At 48.4% G+C, this 21063-nt stretch overlaps 6 protein-coding genes across 6 annotated transcripts; 4 read left to right on the forward strand and 2 right to left on the reverse strand.

The window, feature by feature from the left end:
- Nucleotides 1-1894: 1894 nt before the first annotated feature.
- Nucleotides 1895-3523, forward strand: FMAN_01277 (uncharacterized protein; the record flags this gene model as incomplete). Its single annotated transcript, XM_041832953.1, has 3 exons — nucleotides 1895-2107; nucleotides 2161-3089; nucleotides 3145-3523. 3 exons carry the CDS (start codon nucleotides 1895-1897, stop codon nucleotides 3521-3523), a joined length of 1521 nt encoding a protein of 506 aa, XP_041676615.1.
- A 3597-nt stretch (nucleotides 3524-7120) lies between these two features.
- On the forward strand, nucleotides 7121-8827 carry FMAN_01278 (uncharacterized protein; the record flags this gene model as incomplete). The annotated part of the gene is made up of 8 exons (XM_041832964.1): nucleotides 7121-7244; nucleotides 7305-7358; nucleotides 7421-7645; nucleotides 7699-7808; nucleotides 7867-7951; nucleotides 8044-8152; nucleotides 8201-8271; nucleotides 8319-8827. The coding sequence occupies 8 exons, from the start codon at nucleotides 7121-7123 to the stop codon at nucleotides 8825-8827; spliced, it is 1287 nt and encodes a 428-aa protein (XP_041676616.1).
- A 915-nt stretch (nucleotides 8828-9742) lies between these two features.
- Nucleotides 9743-10915, reverse strand: FMAN_01279 (uncharacterized protein; the record flags this gene model as incomplete). The annotated part of the gene is made up of 1 exon (XM_041832975.1): nucleotides 9743-10915. The coding sequence occupies one exon, from the start codon at nucleotides 10913-10915 to the stop codon at nucleotides 9743-9745; it is 1173 nt and encodes a 390-aa protein (XP_041676617.1).
- A 4147-nt stretch (nucleotides 10916-15062) lies between these two features.
- On the forward strand, nucleotides 15063-16626 carry FMAN_01280 (uncharacterized protein; the record flags this gene model as incomplete). The annotated part of the gene is made up of 5 exons (XM_041832986.1): nucleotides 15063-15353; nucleotides 15404-15490; nucleotides 15544-15678; nucleotides 15731-16235; nucleotides 16289-16626. 5 exons carry the CDS (start codon nucleotides 15063-15065, stop codon nucleotides 16624-16626), a joined length of 1356 nt encoding a protein of 451 aa, XP_041676618.1.
- An 863-nt stretch (nucleotides 16627-17489) lies between these two features.
- FMAN_01281 (uncharacterized protein) lies at nucleotides 17490-18419 on the forward strand (the record flags this gene model as incomplete). The annotated part of the gene is made up of 1 exon (XM_041832997.1): nucleotides 17490-18419. The coding sequence occupies one exon, from the start codon at nucleotides 17490-17492 to the stop codon at nucleotides 18417-18419; it is 930 nt and encodes a 309-aa protein (XP_041676619.1).
- A 171-nt stretch (nucleotides 18420-18590) lies between these two features.
- On the reverse strand, nucleotides 18591-20690 carry FMAN_01282 (uncharacterized protein; the record flags this gene model as incomplete). Its single annotated transcript, XM_041833008.1, has 4 exons — nucleotides 18591-19177; nucleotides 19224-19813; nucleotides 19860-20049; nucleotides 20099-20690. The coding sequence occupies 4 exons, from the start codon at nucleotides 20688-20690 to the stop codon at nucleotides 18591-18593; spliced, it is 1959 nt and encodes a 652-aa protein (XP_041676620.1).
- Nucleotides 20691-21063: the final 373 nt, after the last annotated feature.

Raw genomic sequence — 21063 nt, forward strand, 5'->3', positions numbered from 1 at the left:
AAGTCTAAGATACCTTATATATGATAACGTCGTCCAACCACAATTTTATTTACCATTCAAACTCCATCTACTCTTGTGTATTATACCCTCTCTTGTCTTATTGCAATGTCTCTGGGGTAGTTTCGCCTTGATATGTATTCTAAATTGTGCTCCCTGAACGACGACCAAGTTCATGGAAATGAGCCTGATCCCCTGGGCCATTACTGATTGTCACAACCATATATACCATAGACTTTAAAAGTTACTTGTTTTCCTCTTCGTTTAACTTCAAGTGCCCTAGAACTGAAGCTTAACGATACTTCTAACCCCAGTGATGAGTGGCAAATCACCCTTCTTCTCAGCTGCCAAAACGACGCTCGAGGCGGTTGAAAGCCTATCTCGTAAGGTTCAATATCAACATTAAATTCTCCACAACTAATTCAGACTACTTCCAAGTCCTTAAAAGCAATAAACTACTTAGCTCAAGTCTGCTTGCTGATAACCCCGTATTAATTCAACCATGAATACTGAAGAGCAACGAAATAATCGGGGAAATGCATTCAATAACGTGGTTAAAGCTGGCAGCTGGCGTATGATATGATTCTACCTCATGTTACTTTGAGATTCTCGATTGTGCAATCTGTCAACGTTTAATAACAGAAAGGTTGAGTATTTTGCCATATCGTGTGTCTTTCTCTGATCACTCTCTGGTTCAAAGTATCACTTCAGATATGTCGATCTAGCCATCAAATGATTCATAAAGGCCCTTCAGTGCAAACAGGGCCCTCGTTGTCTATTATGGTCAAGATTTGCCGTAAAAATTCAATGGCTGGCGTCAATCTCGTTTTGATCTTGGAAGTTACAACAGTAACCACGATAAAGTTTATTTAATCAGTAAAATATCCACATTGTCAACGACGATTTCTATTGTACTCTAAAAACACATCAAGATGTGCTCTCTATTTAGAACGTGTAGATTATCCCATGAGATATTATAGGCCTTAACGACCTTCTAGGTACTAAGGTATAGATCAGGAGTATGTAGGGTATCACCATATAACATGACTAACAAGACCAATATATCATCCATGCGGCTTCCCCTCACGCGATCATGCTGGCCGAAGCTTGGCCAACACAGACACTTTCACAGTTTCGGAAGAGATGGATAGACTTTACTGTAATCACAGTGATTTAATGAATTGATCGTCTGTTTAGGTGTTCATCTTATAGATAGCTCAAGCAATCAGCAACCGAAACAAGCAAGTTATCGTTATTCATTAACGTCTACAAAACCACATTGATGGCACTGATTCAAGCAGAATTGGCTTTGGATAATTGCCAAGCTTGCAGTGACAGTAGTGTGAGCACCTAGAGGCTTGGGAGCCAAAACGCTGTGTTTCCAGTGGTTGGAAGTTGCCGTTCCCCTCTATTGTCGCTTGCCAGCGGGCGCGCGGGAACTTTTTCGGGTGGGCTCCACCCCGATACGGGACCCGATGGCACCCATCATGGCTAGGATGTGATGGATTTGAAGACTGCTCCTGTTTCTCCCTCCATCATCAATTTGCCCTGAAATTGGATTTAACTCTTTTCAACTCAGCCCGCGGAACCCCCACCGAAAACGAACCGCAATACAAATACGAGACGAGTGTAGTGCAGGAGAATTGCGACCGGCCCATGCGATCCAGAACCGACATGTTGGCTTCCACCTAAACGTCAACTGGCGATGACTTCAGTCGTATCAGCGTTGCCCCTACGTACGCGAAATCGACGACTACACACGATACTCTACGCATAAATCCCATCTGCAGTCTCGCCATCACCCACAACCGGCGTTATTCAACACGTCTCCTACCCTCGACACCACTGCTATACAACCACAATCATGAGATTCTCGACAATAATTAGCACAGGCAGGATGGCACTCTCCATCTCCATCCTAGCCTGCACTCTTACAGGTGTCCTTGCCGATGACACTGAAGTATCTACACGGGCCGAAACTGAAATCCCTGAATGGGCCACAATCAGCGGCATGCAACTCTCGTTGTCAGCGAACCCTGGGCTGCAATTTGCTGTAATCCCTCTTACATCGAATCTGGGACTTAACGATTCCACAGGTCGAGTAATAGATGTATGTCCTTGCTCTGCACTGTTTCCTTGTTAATGCTGATGACTTTTCGAAAGATTATTCATATCACGGGCAATATGATCGCGACGGACTCTTCAAATTACAACAAAGTGACTGACAAGGACGATATCGCCTATCTGTCATGCGACGACCCCAAAGGCGACTCTTTTCTCAGTCCCAACAAGATGCTCAACACATTGATGCAGCTTGAACCTCATATCAGGGCGATAGTCCTGTATTCTACGTCCAACACATGGTGTGCCATCGACCCAGTCGACAAACTTCCGTTTACGAGTATCTTGTCCATGGCCGATGGAGGTGAGGCTACACAAGCCCTCAATCTTTTGAACGGTACCAGCCGTGGTGAAGTTGTCAAAGCGAGCATTTTCGGTAACAACACAGATAATACGCTGCCAAAGGATGAGAGCAAAGGGGGTAGCAACACGGCTGCCATGAGTGTTTTGTACGCCATCACTGGCCTGATTACTCTGCTATTCTTGGTGATCATCACGACAGGCGCTGTGAGAGCCCATAGATACCCTGAAAGATACGGGCCACGAGGTGCACTTGGTGGGCGGCCACGACAGAGCCGGGCCAAGGGACTTGCTCGGGCTGTTCTGGACACGATCCCAATTGTCAAGTTTGGAAACCAGACACCTACAAAGCCAGACCCCGAATCGGAATTGGAGAATACGGAAGGCAACGATGCTGTCACACAGCGAACTGCGTCACGCCTCAGCGAGGCCAGACCGTCTGACGGGGCTCCGGCACCAGGTGGGGTGACAAATGCCGTACCAGCCGCGACTAGGGCATCGCCTTCTCCCGAGAGTGCCGAAGACGAGACGAGCGACCACTTAGGATGCTCTATCTGCACCGAAGACTTTACGGTTGGTGAAGACGTTAGAGTGTTGCCCTGCAAGCATCAGTACCATCCGGCTTGTGTTGATCCATGGCTGATCAACGTATCTGGCACGTGTCCATTGTGGTGAGTTACTACCTTGTCAAAGATCCGATTCTTATGCATACTGACACGCCATTAGCCGCTATGATTTACGGCCAGGCAAGGGTCATGCATCTTCGGAGGCGGATGTTGGCGACTCTAGCACGCTGCCGCCACCTTTGGCAATGGAGGGTGCTGAGAACGACGCGCCTCAGTCATCTCACCGTAACCGACTCTCGAGACTTTTTGATATTAACCGCCTTCGAGAGGGGACCGTGGAAGAACAAATGGAAGCATTACGGCAGATGCGGGCGGAAACCAATGAAAACAACAACCGAGAGACAACAGAAGTTACTGAAGCTGCCGATGGCGAGTCGCAGGGCCAAAGTGCACGATTTGCGGCGAGGCTTCGGGATAGATTTAGGATCCGCACACGCGCTCAAGCCGTCGAAGATCATGAAAGCCAACGAGGGAGCTAGTGAGTAGCACGGAGGTGCCGGGGTGTTGATGTTACCGGCGATATGAATTTAGGGCTGGGAAATGGGGATCGAAAGGCTTCACGCTTTGATGCAATCAGGGGCAGAAGGGTCCCTTGCATGCATTTGTGAGCCGGTTTGAAGGAGAAGAATGTTCGGGATCGGCGTTGAGGCTGAGGAATGATAACTTGGGTTTCAATTTGGACACATGGGAAGCATGGCAAGGCGTTTCTTTGGACGATCGCACATAAGCGCGTGCTCACGACGATCGTGGTTGATGATCACTTTCGGCTTATCCGAGAGCGCAAATACTTACCTTACATATGATACCTTTGATGATTTATACACGCTTATACGAAATCAAGACCTCGTACACCGGGGGTCTCTCTTTCTTTTTTTCAAAAGAGGATTTGATATCAGCATATGCAAGTGGACCTTTGGTAATCCAGCAGTGAATCGACAGCCCTTCGATATTCACTCAAGCTTGCATGCAACACCGTTCGTTGAAGATATTCGCAACCAAGCGCCCAGTGTCGGTATCGTGCCTCATAACAGGATCTGATTCAGCCAGTCTAGAATCCGAACCAAGAGCCTGGCTCCAGTGACCTGGCACCACAGATGAAGGGTAAAAGTCGCAGATTCAGCGGGAGAAAGCAACTCGAAAGTCTCTTCGGTTAATTCCCTCGGCAGATCATCAGGACTGTTGGAACACACAAATATGCTAAGTTCAGCCATACTAGACTGTGGCTTTTCGGGGGCACAATTGCCGGCGCAGCTTGAGGTCCGGGCAATTACAAAGAACTTGGTTGCTCAAATATCGTCACCGTAATGAAAATGGATCTCGGGCAATGTATCAGGTTCCCGATCCTCGTAATGCAAGTGTCAACTGGAAATGAGATAATGACGCTGGCGTGGGAAGTGTTTGTTGAGCATCCTTAATCCGTGTTTCAGATAGAACTTAGAAGGTCACTTGCTCCCACCATAATACGCAACACGCTGGAGTCGTTGAATTGCATGAATGCAAACTTTCCTCGGTTTCATTGGCAGCTTACAGCCAGCACGTTGGTAGTGGTTGGCGCATCAGGCCCGTGCAACGCACGCCGTATGGGATCTCAAAACCGATACATACCGTGAATACCAGTATGCTGGTTCGATGTGAGTTTACCTATCAACTATAATCCCGGGCCACATCCAGACCAACGGTAATGCAGCAGCAGATGATAATCTTCAGCGCAAATCGTTGTCTTGGATTTCTTGCAGCCTATGATAAATAAGCTTTGAGCTATCGACACTAGAGAGCAGGAGTGTCGAGATTGACCAATACAACAATGCTACTCAGCCAAGGTCACCTTAGTTGGACTCACAGCCTTAACTGATCAACGAGGGCTGAAGAACATTTGAGGCTCAAGGTCGGAGATCCTATTCTGTGAGCCGTGCTCAAACTACAAAACTCCGTCTGAATTGTTCCTTCGGGGAAGATATCTCGAGCTATATGCCACCAGGATGCCGGAAACTTGTTTTGCCAAGCGGGATGGCACTACTGAACCGTGACTTTGGGAGAACCTACCCGCCACAAGGCCGCCTTTGGATCTCCAATTCCTGCCGAGTCAGGTGAGCCACATACGCGTGGAATTTCCCGATTTACTGTCCGTCGGCCAATCTCGAGTCGAGACAGAGTCCGGATTGTGTTAGAGTGTTTCGTAACGGGACCTCGTCAGGGGCATTAGCGCGAAGGATCTTGATTGATCCCGGGGGTGGATAGATCGGATCTAGCCGGGTCTAAGTACTAACAATAGAGCAAGCAAGAAGACGGGAGGATTTGAATAAGGAGAAGGGGGGTTTTCTTCCTTCCTTTCCGGTATAGGGGAAGAATATGATGTTTCGGGAAGCTGAAGGATTTGTTCAAGCTGAGAAGGCTTTACCATGAACGGATATGGGAGGTTCCCCTTCCCCAGTCTCTACTTGCCTCCTACATGACCCGTTAAACAGGGTGTCAAGATTCAAGAACTCTCTACATTCGAGACGGGAAACAACTTCCCAACTTACCATAGTACCCGCCTACCTTAGTACCTACCTACTTTACTTAAAAAGGATCGGATAGCAACTCCCCTTTCGTCTAGTTTGCTCAGGGAGAGACATTATCTGAGCACTTCGCAGCTTCAAATTTCCTCAAGCCTCGAAAAAACACCATCACAGCCAACACAAGCCACGATCTATCGACACCACTGCACGGGGCACTCTTCCGTTGCTCCGGTATCGATGCTACTGTCAGTGCGCACTCGATAGTGCACAACGTCCCGCCATACCACGGGTTTGCGCATGTCCATGTCGAGGATGGCTTACACCACCCGATGAACGATCGAAGTTAGGGTGTGGTCGATCTGTTTATTCCTATTTGTCGCCTCCCATCGAACTCCCGACCGAAATGGGTCGGCTTCATGTCCAGTCCCCTTTCCTTTTTACCATAGCCACAGCCGTATCGATCGAACGCCATGCCGCAAGAGACGGGTTAGAGTAATCATCAGTAGCTCTCCCTGGCATTGTTATAATGGAAAAGCAACAATATCGGCCAACACAGTTTGCCCCGAAACCGGGCATTCCTAAGTCCTGATATGATCACCAATCATCAAGAATTGGGATGACTTCTGGAAAATCGATCGAACAAATGCTTTACGAGTCAACCTTTTGTGACTCGAAATTAATGACATTCTATCAAATAGCTTTCACCAATACAGTGATTTTCTCTTACCTGCATCCGGAACCAAGTCTCACATGGGTGACAATGGGTGACACACCGCACTCGCGAGCCACATCAAACACTACTCAAACCGCGGCCGGGACATCGCCAAGGATTCAGCCAGGTATTCGGATTCTCCGTGGCTATCCCAGATGATATTACAGTGCCCACAAAGAGCCACCACCCATCGTACTCTCATCCACCCCCGTCAGTGGCCCATCAAGTAACGACTATTCCGCTCTAACCTTATTTCAATTTTCATCTCCAATCGTTGGTCCCTTTACACTAAATTTCTTGGTAAACAAACTACGGAGTACCTACTGATCTCTTTGTTGGTCCCCGAATCATCGTATCTGGCTCAACAGATGTGCCACTTAGTATCCCGGTATCGTTCGTACCTGCGGCCAGCCAAAACGTTTCTACGTGGTGCCTGAACTTATTCTGCTTCTGGCTCGTCTCGGGGCTTATTTCATTCACGGGCCCATGAACAGCTTCCAAGACATTAGTTGGGTTGAGCTAAAGACACCTAGTTTCCAGACTACTGGATAGGTTGCGGCAGAAGAACTAGAGATCTGAGGCTTCGGCACAGTCAGTAAAGCGTCTGGGCTTGATCTTTTTACTCTATAGCCACAAATTATGCTTTGACTTTATACCTGTCTGGGCAATTGCCCTTTCCCCCCGTCCTCGTGCTCCTCCTTAACTATCACCGTACGCAACCCTCTGATCAAGGCATGAAATTTACTTTCGTTTTTCTATCGAAGATCTGCCTATTATCATTAGGGACAGTAGCAAGAACTCAGCTTCATGCTTGGATGTTCTCTCGGATCCCATTTTGACACGACCGTCCTCAAGCACCATCTGATATGGCTCCCAAGCCTTTTCTCGAGCCTCGCGAGGCATATCTACCGAAACCTGTTCCTATAGGAGGAGATATTATGTCGGTTATGGTCTCCCTCGCTGCCTGTTCAATATTAGCTGTCTTTCTTTGTCAGTATTTGCAGATTCTTCTAAGATTAACACTAAAAACTGACACGCATGATGGAATAGTCCAGAGAATTACTGCCGTTAGATCCTGGTCCAGGTTACCATTTGTTGCTTGGCGTAAGTCTCTTGAACTGATGCGAGGATACGGTTCAAATTTTTTAACCAAACGTATTATATAGTCGTTCTAGTCATCTACGTCGACTCCTATGGTTTTGTTTTCACCTCTGCGATCCTCCAACAGGTCTTCGGTGTCAACAGCAGCTTTAACATTTGCCATGGCGCTATTTTGCTTTGCCTAATATGCTATGTCACAACCAAGATTGTGGGCTCTCCTGTCGACTGTACTGCGGAAGGGTTGGCTAATGCGAGAATAGCTTATATACGTCTTTCTTGTCGAGAAAGCTGTAAGTTCCAGATGTTTTTTGAGGATTGGAGTGAAATGTCTAATATTATCTAGCATGTTATTCGAAGCTCTACTACACGAAGAAGAAATTCGAAACTTTACTTGTTCAATATGATCACACTTCTTGGTGGCTATGGAGTGGTTGTCGTCCTCAACTTTATCTAGTAGGTCCTCCTAGCATTGATTGACTTTCGTTTACCAACGGCTTTCTAACGGTACTAGTCGCATTGCCAGAATTGTAAACGGAGAGTGCTTCATCGGCATGAAGAGCATCTCTATGATTCCTCTTATCGCTTTCGATGCCGTCGTCAATGTCTACCTGACCATTCTTTTTCTAATCCCTCTTAAAAGTCAGTTGACGTTCGGTAGTTTCACGTGCATATGCTAATGAGTCGTCAGATCTCTACTCATTCAAGAATCTTCCAAAGAGTCATGCGAACTCCCGTCTCCGCAGTGTGGCCTTCCGTACTTTTGTTGGTGCTTGCTGTACCTTGACAAGCAGCATAGTGTAAGTTCATTGATGCCTAGCGTTTTGAATACCCCTAACATTGGCTAGAAACTTGACTGTGTTAATGGTTCTTAATGGCGAGCCGGGTTGGGTGTGTTTAATGTGTTGCAACAGTGACGGTATGTACCTCAAACAAGACGTCTGGAATATAACTGACCATATTAAGTCCTCTTTTCGGCCATTGTCGTTCAATGGGTCACTTCTCGCGATAGTGCTGGTTCTTCCAGTCAACCAGCTTCGGCTGCTGTTACGGATGGCAGCTACATTGGCAGACGTGCCTCGTCGGCTCATCCAAGAAGTCTGCATGCTTCGAACGTTCCCAACGTTCCTCGCGACGTTGATGACGAGACTTCTCTTGTCGGACATGCTACCGTCACCTCTTTGACAGATGACCCTGGCTTCGAGATGACCAAAGTTCATTCTGGGGCTACAAGTGGTGTTATAGTTACGACGACAATTCACCGTGAGAGCCGGCCTACGACGGAACGAAAGGAGAGCAGCGACGATGACGACGATATCGGGATCGAATCAGACCAAGACTTTCCGGTGCGATCGGTGGCTTTTGCTCCAGGCCACACAGAAGCCGCAGAGCCACCTCGAACGCGAATCCAAGGAGGCTCCAGGCAGCATCATCATTCCAAGACACCTTCGTTCTCACGTCCGTTGAACAAGTAGAATTTACATTACAAGGCTGTTTTAGAAGAGAATTGCTTAGAACATTGGGTCAGGAAAATCGGCGTTTTCAGGATAAAGGTTCTTTGGAGAAAAAGAAGAGTGTTCTAGGTGTGTTTGAAAAGATCGGAGTTGATATGGAAGGGGGCGGCAATACCCAATATTTAGTTTTAATCATCACCCAGAGTTGCAGAAACCCATGCAGCTAATGATATTCTTAATACCTCACGACTTGGGAAGAGCATCTATCCTCTAGGACAAGTTGACATGACGCTTATTAAACTTGACAAAGACGTTCCCCACTCATCGATGGAATGGACGCGTGACACAATAGTGTCAGGTGTTGATCTCCCGCATTCATCCACATGGCGCGACATTCCTCAGCCTACAACACAATTCAATCAAAACATTGGCATAGCCACGGTCTAGGATGAAGGCAAGGGTTCAAGATCCCAAATCCAGGCTGACGAGACAGCTTGGCGTAGTCGTGCAAGTCGTCACCCATTCAAGCAGTAGGTATGTTCTTTCACAGTGTGGCATAGGAGTTGGAGCAGTGAAATCGCTGTTCATTGTCATCGTAGCTCGTAGATGTATCTACACGCTGAAAGAAGTCTATCAAACTGCTAAGATCAGGAATTGTTCTATTTGCAAAGTCCCCCCTTTTTGTAATATCCCGGAATTGATGATAAGAAAAAAGGTAAGGAGGTTGACCGCGCGATATAAACTTGGATACTGCAAGCCAGATCCTGGTCACCTAAATGCAGAATATGTACATAAGTCAACAGGCGCCATCCTTGAACCGAATATGTTTATCCTCCCTCCCGAAAGCCAATTTTGAATGGTTGGGTATTTCCCTAGCGAGTGTACAAGAAGTTATAAAACGAACTGAGTGGCCATCTGCCATGAGCCTTGGTGAGCTTAAGCGGAGGCATAAACGCTACCGTAGGAGCTGAGCTCGGTCTCGCTGGTCATGAGCATGCCAGTCTCGACCTTGAAGTAGGAGTAGGCATCAAGGTAAGAAAGGTCCTCAAGCTGGGGGATGGCATCCTTGAGCCAGGTGGCAATGGCCTCGTCAGAACCAGTAGGAGCAAACTCGGTGAGCCAGATGGGCTTTCCGCCGCAAGCCTCGTGGGAAGCCTTGAGATGGTCGAAGAGAGTGCTACCGTACTCAACCTCGGAGTACCAGTGGACGTTGCAGAAATCATATTGGCACTGCTCGTCAAGCTTCTCACACTCGGAGACCCAGCTCTTGAGCCACTCGACACCCTCCCCAGCAAGACCACTGTTGCTGATGGAAGGGGCGCCGATGAGGGCCTTTCCAGCATAGGGGTTGAGCCACTTGACATGGGCCTGGGCAGCGTAGGCAGGAGTCATGTCAGCCTGGCCAGCGTTGTCAGGCTCGTTGAAGCTGAAAATAGCCTTGGCGCCATCACTCAGGGCCTGGGCACAGTTGTCGGCAAAGCGGTCGGTGTGGAGAGGCTGGTCGTTCCAGAGGGTAGGGATGAAGTTGAGACCCTTAAGACCGCCGGAAGAGGAGTCCCAGTTGTAACCCCAGCCGCAGTTCTCGCAGTCGCCAGCGAAAGTGTTGGCAAGGTCAACGTTGTTGTAGCAGACACCGCGCTTGTGGGAGAAGCCAGGGGAGCCACCGGAAGAGGTGCCGCTAGACTTGGACTGAGTGCTGCTAGACTTGGCCTTGGACTGAGTCTTCTCCTTGATGGCAGCCTTCTGGGGAGCCTTGGCGGCGGTCTCCTCCTTCTTGGGCTGGGAAGCGGGCTCATAGGCGGACTTGGCAGCTTGAGAGGGTTTGGCGACCTTGATAATGGTGGTAGGCTGAGCGGCAACGGGAGCGGGAGCGGGAGCAGAAGATGCCTCGGGTTGAGAAGCGGCGGCGGGCTGGGTAGCAGCAGGTGCAGAACCGCCGGGGCCGAAGTAGTTGTTCTCCCAAGAGACGACCTGACCGTCAATGGTGGCAACGACCCAGTCACCACGCTTCTGGGCGTGCTGGTGGTGAGCGTGGCGGTGGCCAAGAGCGAGAGCCGGCTCAAGAAGAGCGGCGGTAGCGGTAAGGATGGTGAGCTTGTTGGCGATCATCTTGACTGATATGACTTATATTCCTAATCAAGGCGATTTGGGTAAGGACCGATGGAAGTGTGTTTTCCGAGACGGTAGTCGACTTATGTAATGAATGTGAAGTTGTACTTGATATTCGGGTTGATCACAGTCGGGATGACAAGGTGAAAGCAACGACGAAAGATCGGGGCTGAGACGATAGTTGTAGTTATGTGATCGGCACGGCCGAGTAGGGAGTGTGTATGCGATCTATCAAAGACGCAGATAAAGAAGGGCGACGACTAGTCGAGACGAGGGTTGAAAACACGGGCTGATATTGACGAGATGAAGGAGAGAGGGGGGAGGGAAGTTCGAAACCATGGGGGATATAGAGGGTTTAAGAGCAAGGGCAGGCAATGGCGACGGAAGTGGTGTGGTTTGGGCATGATCCAGAAGGACAGTACAAGTGGTGAGGTGGACTGGAATGTATCTTTTGCCTACTAGTGATTGTTGGAGATACCCGTGTCTTCACCTGACACCTGGTATCTTTGTTTCTAAGACTGGAAAGACTGGGAAGAAAGACCCCCGCCTGGGCCATCGAGAGCCTCCACTTGCAGGGGCCGTTTTGGGGCGCTTTCGGTGGACTCAAGTGAAATGCTTGGAGGCATTCTGCAGTTCCATTGGCCGACGCTCCTGTTCCTGGCGCCGTGCTAGAGTGGATCTCTGGCCGGGTACGCCATCCCTGGCAAAAAGCGGGTAGCATGTCAGGGGCAGCCGCTTCAGGTAGCATCAAAGCAGTTTCCGATTGGACAAGCTGACCTCCCTCTTGGAACCTAGACGACAGGTCCGCGACAGCGACAGTGGGCAAGGAAAACATGGGCTAACGTGGCAGTGGATGCGCAACCACTCACACAGAGGCAAACACACGCTGTGCCTGAACTGAAACCACTATACATGCGCTATTTCATCCGGCTTTGGTCTACTGCAGGTCCCTTCTGCAGGAACACACACACACACACACAAAGAGGAAAAGAAACAAAAGACCGCAAACGGCCCAATCGTGTTAGTGGCCCTCAAAGGAATGATTCACGCACTGGGGCCTTTGTTACCTTTGCTGCAATGCCAGCACTCTTTCGCCCCAATTCCTGACTCGACGATCCCACAACCAAGCTTCTGATATCCACCATGGTATTAAAAACTAAACGGTCCCGAGAGATTAAGCCAAGCCAAGACAGCAGAACTCCAGAAGAACACGACCGAGTTTGCTGCCGGCACTTGGCCTTCGAGAACCCTCAACGCCCACTTCCCAGCTATTAACGTAATCGCACAAGGCCGTCGTAAACGTTGGCTCTAACTCCGTTGAGCTGATCCTACCCAGGATGCCCTGTAGGCTGTAGCTGATGCGATGCTTACCCTGGTGCCAAGCCCAGCCAACTTGATGAATGCAAGGCCAGAGGTTAACGACCACCAACTTCTGCATCACCGTCATCATCTAGCTTCTCGTCATTCCAATGCTCTCACACCAGAGGCGCATGATACGCATCATATGACGCTCATCACGACAACTAGCAACGACAACGCACACACAACTAATAAAGCACTCAAGAACAAGGCGCACAAACGCTGCCACCGACGAAAATTCTAAATGTCTTGGCTTTTTGGTGCATCCCAGCCTCTTGGGACAAACCTGAGCCCATTGCTAAAGGGCCACGTCGGCTGCTAAACCCAATTCTCACTTAGCATCCGCCGTGTGAAACACCGTCCGAAATTACATCCGCAGCCACGGTAGGGGGGCTCCACGCGTACAACCATGATATCCCTTGTCAATATCTGAGCAACCTGTTAGCCGGGATTCCGGATCGGATCCTCATCGCAGCCCACAACGAATGGACGCTGCAAACGGATGGAGGAAACACATTATTGAGCCATTTTTGGCATAAAAAAAGCTTGGTTCTCGATTCTCATAGTATAGCAGGGTTGTCACTCATCCCCACCAGAGACATTCACAACTTGGATCAAGAGAAAGAAGAAGAAAAAAACTCAATGCCGCATTTTGATGCTCTGACTCAGATCTTCGTAACATGTCCTGTTTTTTTTGGGGGGAGTCTCTGCCATCACTTTGCATGATGAGGGTTGCATTTTCTGCACCTAGCCATGACCGAGCACCAAGAAACACACTCAACAATCTTTGCTTTGTACAAGCTAAATGTCACGGACTCTGTTTCCTCGGCTTGGCACCTAAACTATTGTCATGTGGCGGTCAAGCTGACGTGTTACACTCAATGCACTCTGAGGCTGTTTCTTTGTGCAATAAGTGCTTGGGGCTCTGGTTGATGGACTCCCCTGATCAGTGTCGTTTACTCATAGTTGTCACAGTGCCGAGTAAACAAAACAAGCAGTCTTTCAAGCGACGAGCTGCTGCCTGTATGGAAAATCCTGATTCAGCCCATAACTTATGGACCTATGGGGCACTCATCTTATCTCACGAAATCGCTTCGGGGGACCCTGGAGTCTTTTGAGCTTTTAATAGGTTTTGAGCACGGCTCTTGCTCTCCACTGCCCATCAGCTGTTGACTCTGGGTTGATGATTCGGTACCGCAACACGGCTCAAACTATCCAATTTCAGAGTACGATGCATTGAGCGGGACGTTAATATAATGTTGTTGTGGTATACGAACGCTGGGGGACATGACCCACCTTTGACGGGATGTGGATGTTTTTGATCAAGGCGTACGGATACCGTTGATCAACGTGGTAATGGTGAGAGCAGCAGGTTGGTCATTCAGGACCTGAGGCCTCCCTAGAAGGGACCGGGAACGATATTTCAGGTGAGATGGCTATGATACCGTGGTGGCATTGGTTCATACAAAATATGGTGATAAATTTCATATCTCATATGTGGTACAGGGTAGGATTGTTCTGTTTACATATAAGCCCCCTGGCTGCATTATCACATGCAGGCCTCAACAAACTGCAAGCTCTGTTGATGATGAGTTTATTACACTTTACTAATGCGAGATGCATTAAGTGCCCCTTTCTATCGGATTTGAATACATTGCAAACAGGCCTGCTTGTTGGAATATCGTTTGATGTGCGTGTGTTGTCCGTCTCGTAATAGGTTGTGAGCAACCAAAATCTGAGCCTTGAACAGGTGAGCTTCAGAAACCGTAACAAACGAAATGAGCCATCGTTTTTAAAATAGATCCTGTAACATGGCTCCAGAGTTCAGGTGAGCTAATAACATGATCGGCACTAGGATACCTGCGAATCGCGATATTTGCAGAAGCGCCCGACGATGGGAAATGAGGTGAAGGACTAGAGGACGATCGCAGGTGCGCGCTTGTTATTCCCGTGATTTGGCCAGTAATTACACTACGACGGAGCAGAGTGCGACACCAAAAGTGCCATCTCCAACCAGACGTTTTCCGGAGCTTGCTGTTGAAATATGGTCCGTTGTCACATTAAGATTCTGGGGTAAAGTTAAACGCCAACAATGGGCATTGTAACGGACATCAAACTGGGCTGGGGCCCCGCTATAAAGCAACGGAGAATCTGCAGCCCGTTGAGAGCTTATCGAGTAAGATCGGGCCTGTGGCGAAAATCAACATTGCCCTGTTGGTCAGGTAATCAGTGGAGGTCAACACAGCCTCTTCCATGAGGGTAATAGGGATTCAAAATTCATATAAAGCCACGACATAGTCGCAACGGATGACTATCAATAGGGAAAAAAAAGACTGCCTAGCAACACCGAAACCCAAATTGGGATGATAGTGCGAGAAGCGGCGGAATGATGACCCGTCATCCCGCCCTGTTAGTTAGGGATAAACTGCCACCACAGCGAATGATAGAACAACATGTTCAGCTAGTTGTGGCAGTACTCAAGCCACTTGATAGGATCGTCCACTACCAGCATCAACACGTGATATTGTAAGACGCTGATTCGCTCATGTTGGGTTGCGGAAGGTGCCTATCCTGCTCTTGAAGCCTCGTGAGTTCTTTGGCATGTTGATAAAACTTCAACCTTCTAAACACGAAACATATATTCTACACGACGATTTAGATGCAGGAGGGAAAAAAGCTGCCGACGAGTATCAGTACCTCTACTCTGATCGCTTCTGACACGGGCAATCTATAAGAGCTGCAAGAAGCTACTGAATTACAACCGCTATACAGTTGAAAGCAATCGATCATGGACCTAAATCAAGAATTCACTCCGGGAATGCTGTCATTCACCGAGCAGACCGATTTTGACTACGCCGCCTTTCTCCAAGCTGACGATATCATGTTTGGCGGCGAGGGTGCCCAGACCCAACAGCAAGTACCATCAGATTCCTCAGACAAAGCTACCCCACCAAGCACAACATCAGGGTCTAGTAGTGAACTGGTTGCTCGAACGTCTACTCAGAAACAAAGGCTTGAGCGAAGAGGCCATACCAAGAGTCGAAGAGGTTGCTACAACTGCAAGAGAAGGCGTATCAAGGTATTCAGGCCCGAAGACCCAAGTTCGATGGACTTGCTAACACCAGGAAGTGCCAGGAGACTCGGCCTGCGTGTGGTCACTGCACCAAGACGGGCCTGAAGTGCGAGTATCCATCCATGCCTCAGATCACACACCAGGTGCGTAAGAGGCAAGGTTGAGCAATTGTATCAACTGACAGTCGTGTATGTAGCCGCATCACCAGATTCCTCTATTCAGTCTCCAGGATATGCGCTTCTTCCAGCACTTCCTTACGCAATGCTACCCCCATCATCCTCTGAAGCAAGAGGATGTCTGGACCCATGAGATCCCATGCATTGCTCACAACGTACGGATCCCCGTCAAGTAAAAGGAAACAAGGCACTTACTTATCGGTTTAGCATGAATACCTTATGCACGCAATCCTCGGTTTCTCGGCATCCGAACTTATGAGGAATGACGCCAGTATTGTTTCGTCAGCCATGAACCACCGTATCAAGGCAATAAGAGCAATCAAGAAGCGTCTGGCTGAGACTGCCAGAAGCTCAATGGACCACGAGGAAGCGAACGCCATGGTAGCTACCTGCTACGCACTTACATTCCAGTCCGTGAGCCTGGATGATGGATTGGCGGAATATCTGACCTTCATCCGTGGTATCATGATTGTGGGAATGCAAATGTTGTTCCGAGGTATAAAACCGATATTTGAAAATATGCTGGAACCGGATCAGGATGCCTTACTTGAACCCCTGATGCAGGGTCTCCCACTAATCCCAAAGGGCTATACAGACTCTGCAATGGAGGCTCTTACGAACCTCAAGCCATTGTGTGCGCGGCCAGTCGAGGTTGAGTATCATCAGCATCTCGTCAAAATGGTCGAAAAGCTCTACATCAACTCGTGGGATGGTAAGTCTCTTGATCACACAACACTGAACTGGCATCCAGCTAACTAGACCTAGCATATAAAGCATACACATCACAATACGGCTGGTGGATGTTGCTTCCACACGACACCTTCCAAGCTCTCATTGATCCCGATAACCAGGTCATGATGCTGCTTCACTCACATTGGGTCGCCATCAACGAGATCATGTCTCCTATCAGTGGGCAAGAACGGAATGTATCTGAAAAGTACCCTCCACAGAGAGATGACCAGCCACAACTTGATCCTGGTTTTGCTCGATGGCTTAAACATATCAATGCTAATATCGACCTTGGGCACCAAAGTTACAATCAGTGGCCGATGTGGGTGGAGGAGCAGTTGGATGATGATATTACTTTCTTTGGAAGGGCTTGATTAATGGATTACCCCCAATTATTTAGTTAGTATATCCATGCAGCTTGTTGCAAGATTTTGAGTTCGAAATCTTCTAGTACAGAAACTACATAATTTCTAAAGGTTTGACAGCTCAAGCGACGAGCGTGTTTCTACCATCTCAAGTTACGTTCCCCTTGAGGAAAACGTGAATGCCATCTTTGGATGATGGACCCCTCTAAGATCTTTGGCCACGGCTGTGAAAGGAACAAGATAAGAAACTCAAAGAGGGACAGACAACTGAAGAGGAGAGCGTGAAAGGAGGGAACGAAGAGTCACTAACTCACTCTAAGTACCTATGTTCTCTGTAATTGTCAATTTCCAAACTCTTTACAGTCAGGTTTTGCAAAACTTTCCCTTCTTTAACAGGCCCTTGAAATATCAATTTTTTAGCCCCAATCCGACCCAAGGTCTCAAGTGTAGTCTCGGCACTGCCCCAGCAAAGCCCCCACTACTGAATCTCGCATTCATCGTATTCCACGCGATTGGGTCGGGCGTGGGGTGATGATCATCATATAAGCCAATCATGTTTGGGGACAACCCTCACAGGGCTGAAGGATGCCTTGGGCTATTCCCGTCATTGAGCAACGCGTTATGCCGTATTCTTCGGGTTTGGCAACTAGCCAATTGAAGATCTCAGGGTAAAGAGGCAGATCATATAATGTCATGGGTATATATAGGCCCTATGTCCGCCTTTAAGATGGATAGAAGTTTGAAAGCGAGCATCTGGTAAGACTTGCACCAACGACTTCTCAGCACCACCAAGCCACATTCAAAGAACCGGGTATTCAAAATACTCTTTCCAAAGCTACTGTTATAGAAAAATGTCTACAAAGACTGAGACAATGGCAAGTTCATCCTTCAAACTTGGCCATCATCCCTCTACACACTTGGCACCACCTCCTGACTACTACACTACCCAAGCTGTGGAACTATCACGCCTCTCGCCAGCTATGTCTTCAACAACCTCCCTTCCAGAATATACGACGCAATACAACGTTGAAAACGGAGACTCAGCATCATCCTCTTCAACATCGGGATTCTGTCCTACAAAACAGCTGCAGATCGAAGCTCCTGGGTTTGCACTTATTAGACTTCCTCTACCGCCCCAGCCAGATCCTATCTATGTCTTCAATGTCGCAGCAACGGGAGAACTCGATGATGCGGAGTATGTATCGATTCGGCCTACAAGAAACTCAGGCTCCTGTTTTCTTGCCAGGGCGAACGACCCTACACAAACAGCTCTTTGCACGACCACATACCGCTTTGGTCCCGGCAAGCCTCCCAAGATCCGTTTTGTTGGGGAAGGATCACAGAACGGCCAGACAGAGGAGATCGAGATCAGCTGCAAAGGTGTTCTAACCCGCAGCACCATTATGCGCACTCATCTCGGCACTTTCGAATGGCGATATAGTTCCCGTGCCGAACGTCGAAGTGCAAAATCCTCTGTTGGCGAGGAAGTCGATTGTCTATTAATTCTGGACCAAGTCATGAAAGTAGCCGTTGCAGGAGGAAAGCAAGAAGAGAGAAGACGCAAGGTTGGGCAATTCGTGCGTAGCGATGGACTCCGTACTCAAGGTTCCAGGAGGAGCTCTGCTGGAAATGGTGGGCGGCTTATGCTTGATTTGCGTGAGTGGCTGGATCGGAAAAACGAGGCATTTGAGATGGAAATTCTCGCCGTGGTGAGCTGTGTGTCTATGATGAAGAAAGAGGTGGATAGGCGAAGAATGCATCAGACTATGGCCATCATGGGAGGTGCTTCTGGTGGACCCTAGACTGTTGGTATAGATATGGTACTCCCTCGGATGAGATTGATATCAGTGATAGACTGTATGGATTTAGTTATAGAAATTAACCTTTTGCTTTTCAAGAGACAGTCTCGTTAATCGTGGGCGGATAAATGCTAACCACCACCAAATTACATCCCATATCAGCCATCGGTGTACTTATTCTTGCACATCAGGAACCGCAGTCTTCTCTCTGGGTCCCAGCTCAAGCACCTCAGTCGATGGAATTTGCCCCTTCTCATTCAAGTTGGCATTCTCGAGATCCTTCTTACTGCACTTACACCTGTACCTCACCGAGCACCCCTGCTTCTCGCCAATGAACGGGTCGTTGCGGCATGATTTGCCAAACAACTCCAGCAGCAACACCCACACAGAGAGAGCCAAAGTGATGGATATCAGGTTCAGCGAGTTCAGGCTCTTAGCCAATGGCAAGAGAAACAAGATGAGGCAGACGAGAAGCCTATTGGCCATCCGTGTCTTCTTGGACAGGCGTCTAGTTGCTGGATGGCGATGATCATGTGTGACTGAAATGACCCCCATAAAGAACAGGGCTACAGCAAGGCCTTGACAGTAAAAGTACCGGATACCGTCAGCCATCTCAGGGTCCGAACGCTCGATATAGTGTTCCGTAAGGTGCTCAGGGTTGGCGTCCGGAGTATCTGCGACCCAGACGAGCTTAGATAGCCCGGCAGATGCGAGAATGTAGCCCATGACGAACGGGAGATGAGCGTAGTGCCATACGGACGCTTTGTAGGTTAGTACGGGGTCATTACCATAGCCTGTATAACTTACATGATATCACAGAGCGTCGGATAGCATGGATATTGATGTTGCTGCCGTCGACATCAAAATAGATCCAGTTAAACACAAACGCCTGGCAAAGGCCCAGAACAGCCTTTCCCAAGAATACATCCACGGTATATCCTCCATGACTCTGAAACATTGGCCCCATGACAGAGTATCCAAACACCAGTGAGACAAAGGCATTGGTACGTTCAACACGATGCTCAATATTGACGGCTGGAAAGAACTCGAAGATACCCGAGAGATACTTGACAATCCTCTTGTCGTGAGCAGCCTTTCGGCCGTATTGGTAAACTCCAGTGAGGATGCTCTGGCCGCACATATCCAAGGCGATGGCAACCCAGATGAGTCCCAGACGAGAAGGCATCTCAACATGAATACTAGCGATCCACAGGGCTGCTGGCACAATTATGTTGAGAGCTTGACAGAACATAACACCTCGCACCATTGGCAGCAGGTACCCAGTGTACAAGAAGTGGAAGACACCCCTGAAACGAGCTGCGACATAGAATGATACCAGCATAGTGTAGGTATTGTGCTCGCCAGGATAAAATGCATATGTCATGTTGGTCGAGAACCTAAGAAGTCAGATGGATGAATTCTTGTTGACTATTGCTGACGTACCCCAGAAGACAAGCAATTTCGAACAGAATCTCGAGCCGTGTAAAGACATCGTCCGTCTCAAACCAACTCAAGATCAGAGTGATATCGGACCAGATCTTCCATGACATGATGAACGTGATTGCGAAGCGAAGCAGCTCTTTGCCGGTCGGCTCAGCCCAGACATGCTCGCCGTTGACATGAATGATGCCGACTTTTCGAGCGGTGAGAATTCGTTATCGCAACGGAGTTGGGTCTCTTACCATAAAGAAGATCAAAGAACAGCTCAATGGCCATGATCTCGGTGTTTTCTGAAGCACGCCACAACAAACCTTTGTGAAACCATTGCTTGACCACTGGTTTCTTAAAAAGCTTGATAGTTTCTCCCAGTCGAGGCTGACCTCCACCAGAGCCAACTGAGAGTGTATCCGAAGTTGACATATTGGAGGAGTCTGCAGCTGGTAAGGGGTCATCATCATCATAAGTCCGCAGCTCAGCACCATAACCAAACTTGTCGAAATTGGCATTCAGAGCAGACGTATTGGTAGAGAGTCTTTCTAGGTGGCCATTGACGATATCAAGTTGGCTCTGCATATCTTCCCACTCGTCAAAGGCAGGTCCATGCCGTTGTCGAAAGTGAGCACGGCGACTCTCATGGTGATCTCGGGTCTCTCTTAGATAGTCGCAATGTTCTGGTGATCCGTGGATGACAACTTCAACCTGGACATCATTTCGCTTTCCATGTTCTTCACGTAAAGACTCGAGATCTTCGGGCAGGGAGGCGATGATCTTCTTGCCGTTTGGCAGGAAGAACTCCTGCGGTCGCCGACGTCGAGCAGAGGCAATGTATGACATTTGAGGACAACAGATTGAGTTTGGAATGTCGATAATGTGATGAGACCAAGACTATATGAGGAGAAGGAGCTAAAAAGCTACAAGATAAGCACAGAGCCAATGGCCACAACTCATTGGGCGGCCGACTCTGAACACACAGGCCCCTGCCAATTCGATGCCGCTATCATTGGCTTTTGATGATGTGTCTCACGGCTTATTTGATTGATCCCCGCAAGTGAAGCTGGACAACCATCCATTGTGAAGACACACTACCGGGATAAGCATAAGTATTTCATTTTAAGCCTAACGGGATGCGTAGTCATCATGACTAAGTGATTGAAAATAATTGCATTTTATTATTGAGAATAATACCGGTTGCCTTATGAATGGGTTT

This window comes from Fusarium mangiferae (genome assembly GCF_900044065.1).
Source record: "Fusarium mangiferae strain MRC7560 genome assembly, contig: FMAN_scaffold001, whole genome shotgun sequence".
NCBI lineage: Eukaryota > Fungi > Ascomycota > Sordariomycetes > Hypocreales > Nectriaceae > Fusarium > Fusarium mangiferae.